General features: G+C 34.6%; 1 protein-coding gene across 1 annotated transcript; it reads right to left on the bottom strand.

Annotated features, from left to right (window-relative positions):
- Positions 1 to 325: 325 nt before the first annotated feature.
- hmgcs1 (3-hydroxy-3-methylglutaryl-CoA synthase 1 (soluble)) lies at positions 326 to 9,568 on the bottom strand. Its single transcript, XM_073829413.1, has 9 exons — positions 9,250 to 9,568; positions 7,252 to 7,377; positions 6,865 to 7,029; positions 5,314 to 5,482; positions 4,966 to 5,136; positions 3,969 to 4,075; positions 2,079 to 2,204; positions 1,832 to 1,989; positions 326 to 812 (listed from the first exon to the last, which is right to left on the bottom strand). Exons 1-9 carry the CDS (start codon positions 9,530 to 9,532, stop codon positions 726 to 728), a joined length of 1,392 nt encoding a protein of 463 aa, XP_073685514.1. The 5' UTR covers positions 9,533 to 9,568; the 3' UTR covers positions 326 to 725.
- Positions 9,569 to 9,574: the final 6 nt, after the last annotated feature.

Genomic DNA, 9,574 nt, shown 5'->3' on the forward strand with positions numbered 1-9,574 from the left:
TTATTTTTTCTGAAAATAAGAATTTTTATTTGTCTAGAAAACCCTTCTAAATTTAAGGCTGGAAACAAGACAAAAAAAAAATCGAAGTAAGAAAAGCATTTTTTGCAGTGTTGTCTGTGTTCATTTAAATGAACACCATCTACTCTGGCTAGAATGAAAATCAAATAAATGATTATCGTTTCAGGACACAATTGCTAACAGAAGCCCGTTTAGCAGAGACCAAATTATTACTGTACAGTTCAATGTGATTAAAACTATGGCTCATTTCCCAGACATGGCCACGACTACAAAGGAGTTTTCTAAAAGAACCGGACAGAGCGATACAGCGTGGGACACTCTTCTTCAAGACATCTACGTTCTTGAACATCCTAAACGTCTGCTTTAAATGACAGGGTTAGTTTAATGCTTAAAAATGACGACATGGAGCTTGTGAAATGCTTAAAAGGATTAAACAATTGGGGATATCTGCATAGACGACTGTGAGCAGCAGTTTGTGGGAGTTCGCCACAGAGAAACACTTCATTTCCAAACCACCGTCAGCCATCTTCAACACAGTGATGGTCGGACTGAGTCTGTCCTGGAACATTAAAAAGCTTTGAGTTTCCTGTCACTCACTGATGAGTGATCAAGGCTGCTGGAGTCCTGGGGCCCTTTTTAGCGTGTGGTTTTTACAGATCAGTGTCCTCAATGTGATCTGACATTGTGTGCACCTCATAGAGGTCAACTTAATGATCCCCGTTGCTAATGATCACCTCAGGGCCGGTTGGGGTAGTTGGGATGCGGGGCATCTTCTTGAGCGGGCTGGGAATATGCTGAGAACGCAGAAACACACAATCAGCCACACTAATGCTATAGCTACTGTACATAACTAGAACAACAACAATGTGCAAATTTGGGACCAGTAAGATTTTTTATGTTTTTTAAAGAATTCATTTATGCTCATCAAGGCTGCATTTACTTAAAAAAAATACACAAAAAACAGTAATATTGTGAAATATTGTTACAGTTTAAAATAAGTTTTGAATATATTTAAAAATATTATTTATTTCTGTGATGCAAAGCTGAATTTTCATCAGCTATTACTGCAGTCTTCAGCGTCACATGATCCTTCAGAAATCATTCTAATATGCTGATTTATTATCAATGTTGGAAACAATTGGAATCTGTGATTCTTTGATGAATAAAAAGCTCAAAAGAACAGCATTTATTTACAATACAAATCTTTTCTAACAATATAAGTTGTTTCTATCACGTCTATCAATAACACATCCTTGTTGAATACAAGTATTAATTTCTTTCAAAAATTAAAATAAAAAATAAACATTTACTGACCACAAACTTTATAAATGGTAGTTTATATTGTTACAAAAGATTTGCATTTTAAATAAATGATGTCCCTTTTAACTTATTTATTAAATAATCCTGAAAAAAAGTATCAAGGGTTCCAACAAAATATTAAGCAGCACAATTGTTTCCATCACTGATAAGAATGATTTCTGAAGGATCATGTAACATTGAAGACTGGAGTAATGGCTGATGAAAATTCAACTTTGCATCACAGAAATAAATTATATTTTAAAATATAATAATTAATTGATTGTAGACAAGATGCATATATTATAATATATATTTCATGTGACACTGAAGACTGGAAACTAAATTTTTTGAACGTCAGTGTAGAATGAAACAAATACCAGTTATAAAAACTGAAAATGAATGACAACAGAACCATACCTTTCATGGTACAACTGGCTGTGCTGCACTTATGTTAAAAACAGGTTGTGGATAGAGCAAAGTATTTTAACAATAAAACCCATGACATCCAGCCTACCTCAGCTGCAATGCTGGAAGAGACCAGTCCGGCCTCCAGCGGTCTGTCATCGTTCATGGAGCGTCTGGCGTACTGCCTGCGATGCTTTTCGTCCACGCGAGTGAGGTACCATGTTCCTGGGAAGAGTTCGTCTACTGAGCCTTGAGGGATGTAGTTTGCTGTGGAAATGTGAGAAACATCTCATCGTCAAACAGATCCAAGATTTACGAGAAGAACAAAACGGAACAGAACGTAAACGCTCAATTACCTAAATGGTGGGTTTCTTCTCTGAGCTTCATGGTCTGAGCAAAAACATCCGGTGAAACCTTCTTTCTAGAGTCCAGCCTGGCCTCCAAGTCACACAGGCTGGAGACCATCTTATCCAGAGCAGATCCTTATTAAAAATGACATACGTTAGCACAGCTGACTGTCAATCAACCTCAAGTTGATTAGTTGATGGATGCATCTTTGCAAATGGCCTTTCTTGATAATGTGCTTGTTAACAAGTTTCGCCGATAAATGCGGCTGAAGTAAACATAATCCCAGACAGAGGAGGGGCAAGGTAAAAGTGTGTGGTTTTTACACTACTATTGAGAATTTTTAACCAAAGTATATTAGAGACTTTTCATTAAGACCCTAAAAAATCATATGAACTTGTGGAAAATGGGTATCCGATGACCCCTTTAAATTAAGTGCAGCTGTTTTAGCAATTGTTATTTTTTGAGTTAATATTAGGTTAATTTCAAATTAAGATGAAGCATGTTTCATTTAATTCACTCTATTGAAATGTTTTATATAATATTACGAAAGTTTTTGGACTGAGAGATTTTTTATGTTTTTTAAAGACATTTCTTATGCTCACCAAGTCTGCATTTATGTGATCTTAAAGTACAGCAAAATCAGTAAAATTGTGAAATATTTTTACTATTTAAAATAACTGCTTTCTGTTTGATTATATTTTAAAATGTAATTCATTTCTGTGATCAAATCTTAATTTTCAGCATTATTTCTTTACTTCAATCACATGATCCTTCAGAAATCATTCTATTATGCTGATTTGCTGCTTAAGAAACATTTGTATTAATTTTTATCAATATCAAAACGTTTTTTTAGGATTCTTTGATAAACATACAAAGATCAGCATATATCTGAAATACAATTTTGTAACATTATACACTATACTATTCAAAAGCTTAGAGTCAGTATATTTTATTTTATCCTCTTATCAAAGGCGATGATGAAAACGTTTATAATGTTACAAAAGACTTCTTCTACATTTCAGACAAATGCTGTTTATTTCTCAAACTTTCCAATTCAACAAAGAGACCTGAAAAAAAATCTACTCAGCTGTTTTAAACATAATAGTAATAATGCATGTTTTTATTTATTTAATTATTTTTGAGAAGCATCTCAGCATATTAGAATGATTTCTGAAGGATCATTTGGAGTAAAGACACCAAAAATTCAGGTTTGAAATCACAGGAATAAATTACATTTTAAAATATATTCAAATAGAAAACAGTTACTTTAAATAGTAAAAATATTTTAAAACATTATAGTTTTTGCTGTACTTGACTGGTAGTGTATCTAAAACATTTTTGGGTTAATTTTCCAGATAAAATGACCATTTTGTTGTAAAAGTGACAAAACTTGTTATACCATAACTGTGAGCTTAGTCACCCCCTTGTCATCTAAGATGTTCATGTCTTTCTTTCTTCAATCGTAAAGAAATTGTTTTTTTTTGAGGAAAACATTTCAGGATTTCTCTCCATATAATGGACTTCTATGGTGCCCTGAGTTTGAACTTACAAAATGCAGCTTCAAAGGGCTCTAAATGATCCCAGCCGAGGAAGAAGGGTCTTATCTAGCGAAACAATCGGTTATTTTCTTTGCATTATTATTTGCATTTTGGAAGTTCAAACTCAGGGGCACCATAGAAGTCCATTATATGGAGAGATATCTTGAAATGTTTTACTCAAAAAACATAATTTCCTTATGACTGAAGAAAGAAAGACATGAATATCTTGTGTGACAAGGGGGTGAGTACATTATTTGGACATTTTTGTTCTGAAAGTGAACTACTCCTTTAAGTATAATGACACTCTAATAGAAACTGTGTGTGTGTGTGTGTGTGTGTGTGTGTGTGTACAGTACATACCAGGTGTAGCATCTTGTGTGATTTTGATGGAGTAGAGCGTAGCAGCAAAGCCTGAGCCATATGAAAACACACCAATTCTCTGTCCTGCCAAATGCTGCGGTGTATGTCTGTTGAGAGTAACAAAATAAATTAACCACGAGTGCATCACATTTACAGCAGCTTTGAAGAAGCACAAAAGCTGTAATGTACACTCATCAACAGTGTTGGGGGTAAAGCATTACAAGTAACGCAAATTGCGTAATAAAATTAATTTTTCCAAGTAACTAGTAAAGTAACGCATTATTTTTTAATTGACAAGAAAATATCTGAGTTACATTTTCAAATTAGTAACGCCAGTTACTTTCCCCCCATTTATTGATTAAAAGCTCTCCTGTCCCCATGTTGAGAGAAATTGTGAGTAAGATGTTGCTTTAGTTCTAGAATAAATGTGAACATGCATTAATTCATCTCACTCACTAAAAAAACAGATACAGTATTCCTCAAAATGAAGAAAAACACTGAAATTCAATGCAAACCTGCAATAATTAAATATGCTCAATAATACAAATATCCTTTATGTATTTAATCCCATTTTATTAACTGATGTCTTTGCTGCTGACCTTCAACGATCCAATTCATCCATACTAATAAGCAAAAATTACTCAAGATAATCTAACATTTGTTTTCCATTTTTTATTGCTGAAGAGTTGACTTTTATTTCTGCGGTCTACTGTACAGACCTGAATTTACTTTTCTCTAAGCCTGAGGCTTTTGGTCTATAACACCTTACATTTGCCAAAAATAGAACTTTTTACATTAAAAACAAACAAGCAAGCCCTGCACAGATTTAAAAAAGTAACGCAGAAGTAACACAACGCATTACTTTCCACAAAAAGTAACTAAGTAACGTAATTAGTTACTTTTTTAGGGAGTAACTCAATATTGTAATGCATTACTTTTAAAAGAAACTTTTCCCAACACTGATCATGAATATAAGATGGGCACCGGTGAAACTTACTGTGCGAGAACTGAAGCCAAGCAGCCGTACACCGATGGTGTGTACATGTTACCATTCTGGTTTGATATAAGCAGAGACGCCTTCGTCTTATTATCAAACAGTTCTGAACTGGCCTTCATAAAGGCCTTCTCCACATCTCTGTCGAAATAAGTCTCCTCAATCTTCACATCTCTGAAAAAAAAAAGAGAAAGATGCTCACTATGAGCTGCTGTTGTATGGAAAACAGCTGTGAGAAGAATCTAACATTCCAAACAAAATTCAAAATTTAAATCAAAATTCTAATTGTGCAAAACTCATTTGGTGTTAGTCTTCTTAAAGAAGAATTTCCAATAGGAGGAGGGTATTAACCTGAAAGCTTCCAGTCCGCTGAAGGGTCCGCTCTCTGTGTTGGGACTGGGATTGCAGAGGAAATCATTGAGCATTAGTCGAGCCAAAGACTTCTGGACCAGTTTACAGTAAGGAGAGTGGAACACCATGAAGCCGAAGTCTTCAAGACTGCAACGCTTTTCAAGACCCTCTGAAACACAAGTAAGAGAAGCCTTTAGACAAAAACTAATTATAAAACACTTTTAGTTGCATTTATGGACCCTGAAGAACCTAAACTTCAGTCTCGTCCTCACAAATGAATCATACACTGCCAGCCACAAGTTTTTGAATTGTGAGATTTTTAATGTCTTTTTTTTAAGTCTCTTCTGCTCACCAAGCCTGCAAGCAAAAGCAGTAAAATGTGAAATATTTTTACTATTTAAAATAACTGCTTTCTATTTGAATATATTTTAAAATGGAATTTATTCCTGGGATCAAAGCTACATTTTCAGCATCAATAGTCCAGTCTTTGGTGTCACGTGATCCTTTAGAAATCATTCTAATATGCTGATTTGCTGGTTAATAAACATTTTCATTATTATTTATTATTATCAATATTTAAAACGGTTGAGTACAATTTTACAGGATAATTTGATGAATAAAAAGATCCAAAGATCAGCATTTATCTGAATAAATCTTTTATAACATTATACACTATACCATTCAAAGGTTTAGAGTCAGTATCATTTTTTTTTGTTGAAAAACAAGTTATAGAAATACCTTTAGTTTAGCAAGGATGCTTTGAATTGATCAAAAGTGATGATCAAAATACATTTATAATGTTACAAAAGTTTTATATTTCAAATAAATGTTCTGAACTTTCTATTCATCAAAAAAAAAAACTGAAAAATTCTACTCAGCTGTTTTCAACATCATAAGAATAAAAAAATATTTTTTGAGCAGCAAATCCGCATATTAGAATGATTTCTGAAGGATCGTGTGTCACTGAAGACTGGAGTAATGATGCTAAAAATTCAGCTTTGAAATCACAGGAATAAATGACATTTTTAAATATATTCAAATAGAAAACTGTTACTTTGAATAGTAAAAATATTTCACAATTTTACTGTTTTTGCTGTACTTTGGATCAAATAAATGCAGGCTTGGTGAGCAGAAGAGACTAAAAAAAAAACATTACTGTTCAAAAACTTTTGACTGGCAGTGTAGCCTTAGATTTTAAATATAGTGAATGAATCATATTTATTGGCGATGAATCGATTGTTTGGCCACTGTAAATTAAAATTTCGGCAGATAACGTGAACACAAACCATTGAGAAAAAACACATACTAGGATTCCTTTATACCTACTAGTTGACTAGTATAGTTTTTGATAGAAAAAAATATATATTTACAGAATTTTTTACAGTTTTCATTCCAATGTGTTTTCTTTTCTTAGATAGTTTTATTGACGCCTTTATGTCAATACTGACTCTCAATATTGCTGAATAATAATGATGTAATTTTCACAAATGAACAAGCTAAACTGAATTATAGGTTTATATTGTTTGAGAATATATAGATGTATTTACAAACCTCTCTGCCACTGGGCATGGATCTTGTTCCTGTAGACGGAGTAGCAGCGATCTAAAGCACTGAGGTAACACTGAATGGAAAGCTTGCCGTCCACCACCGGATACTCAGACACCATGTCTGGCTTATAAAAATCATATGCATGTTGCATATGTGTCCCACGGAGCCCTGTTAAAATAAGTTATCACATTTGAATTACTTCATGAAATAAAAAATATAAAATGTAGCAAATAAGTCAAATTATTATTCAGTATTAGTAAACCAAGTTATGTAAATAAAAGTGTTGACTTAATCTTGCTATCACAAAGATAACAAAACCTGTTTTGTTATGTCTCTCTAGGTTATTGTGACACAGGTCACGAATGCTGGAGGTTACTGTGGGCCTCATACCTCTCTCGAAGGCCAGAGGGGCGTTGGGTCCAACCAGCATGGCCACGGCTCCGGCTCCCCCTGTTGGTCTGGCGCTGCCCGTGGCATAAACAGCAATGTCACCCGCAACAACCAGAGCATACCGACCTGTCACATCAAATCATATTAGAGCCTACATACAACTCAAAATGAAGCAGTATTGGATACATCAAGTCTTTTCATTGTATGAACTGCATATTCACAATTCACCAAATAAGAGCTTAAAGGAGTAGTTCACTTCCAGAACAAGAATTTACAGACAATGTACTCACCCCCTTGTCATCCAAGATGTTCATGTCTTTATTTCTTTAGTCATTAAAAAAAATATGTTTAAGGAAAAATTTTCAGGAATGTTCTCCATATACAGTAGTGGACTTCAATGGCACCTGATAGTTTGAACTTCCAAAATGCAATTTAAATGCAGCTTCAAAGGGCTCTAAATGATCCCAGCCGAGAAAGAAGTGTCTAATTTTCTAAAAGAAAAATACAATTTAGTTATTTTTTAACCTCAAACGCTCGTCTTGTCTAGCTCTGGATGAACTCTGTGTATTCCGGTTCAAGACAGTTAGGGTATGTCGAAAAACTCCCATCTCATTTTCTTCTCCAACTTTAAAATCGTCCTACATCGCTGTTTTACCTTTTTTGTAAAGGGCGTTTGATCTTCTTTGCACGTTCACTTTGTAAACACTGGGTTGGTACTTCAGCAGCGATGTAGGATGATTTTGAAGTTGGAAGAGAAAATGAGATGGGAGTTTTTTCGACATACCCTAACTATATTGATAGAGTTGATGCAGAGCTTGACAAGCAAGCATTTGAGGTTAAAAACTGTAATTTTTTTTTAGAAAATAACTGATCGTTTCGCTAGATAAGACCCTTCTTCCTCGTCTGGGATCGTTTAGAGCCCTTTGAAGCTGCATTTAAACTGCATTTTGGAAGTTCAAACTCGGGGGCACCATAGAAGTCCATTAAATGGAGAGAAATCCTGAAATGCTTTCCTCAAAAAACAATTTCCTTACAACTGAAGAAAAACAAAAACAAAACATGAGCATCTTGAATGACTAGGGGGTGAGTAAATAATCTGTAATTTTTTGTTCTGGAAGTGAACTAATCCTTTAAATAAATCAAATGTTTTCAAGTGTGTTTTAGGACTATGACGACTGCTTTGCATCATTACATTATGCACATAATAATTAAGGATATTATTGAATACCAGTGTTGGGGGTAACGCATTACAAGTAACACAATCAGATTACTTTTTTCAAAGTAACTTGTAAAGTAATGCATTACTTTATAATTTACAAGAAGATATATCTGAGTTACTTTTCCAAATAAGTAGTGTCAGTTACTTTTTCCCCCATCTATTGATTAAAAGCTCTCCTGTCCCCATGTTGAGAGAAATCGGGAGTAATATGTTACTTTAGTTCTAGAATAAACGTGATCATGCATTAATTCATCTCACTCAAAATGAATGAAAACAGTGAAATGCAACTCAGAATATGTAATAATTAAATATGTTAAATAATACAAATATCCTTTATTTAATCCCATTTTATTAACCAGTGCCTTTGCTTCTGACCTTTGATGATCCCATGCAACCATACTAATAAGCTAAAATTACTCAAAATAAAACTAACACTTGTTTTTGTTTTTCTGAAGAGTGTTGAGCTGCAGTCTACTGTACAGACATGAATTAATTTTTTCTTCAGCCTGAGACTTTTGGAGTGAAAAGGGCTTTTAAATTTGCCAAAAATAGAACTTTTTATATTAAAAAGCAAACCCTGGCCAGATTCAAAAAGTAACGCAAAAGTAATGCAATTACATAGTATAACAATTTTAAAAAATGTGTTTAACTGCAAAAAAAGATATCGTTCCTAAAAACAGCTAAATTTAATTATAAATACTATTTTTCTTTCGATTATTTTCTTGGGATGTTTTATTTCATTTTATTTTGATTCCTCAAACTATGAGTGAGAAACGCACCGTCCCAGGAGCTGGACTCCACCCAGTTGACGGCGTTGAAGAGAGCAGCGGTTCCTCCGTAGCAGGCGTTAGTCGTGTCTACTCCCTCCACGTCAGTGTTACCCGACTCTTCGAAGAGCTGCATCAGGACAGTTTTGGTGGATTTGGACTTATCGATGATGGTTTCCGTGCCCACCTCCAGCCGACCCACGCTCTCGTACGACAGGCCGTTCCGTTCCATCAAGCGCTGCACCACCGTCAGACACAGAGAGTTGATGTCCTCCCGATCCGAGCAGAAGCCCATGCGTGCCTGGCCCAGCCCAACAGTGTATTTACCGGCTCCGAC

This window comes from Garra rufa, chromosome 23 (genome assembly GCF_049309525.1).
Source record: "Garra rufa chromosome 23, GarRuf1.0, whole genome shotgun sequence".
Classification (NCBI taxonomy): domain Eukaryota; kingdom Metazoa; phylum Chordata; class Actinopteri; order Cypriniformes; family Cyprinidae; genus Garra; species Garra rufa.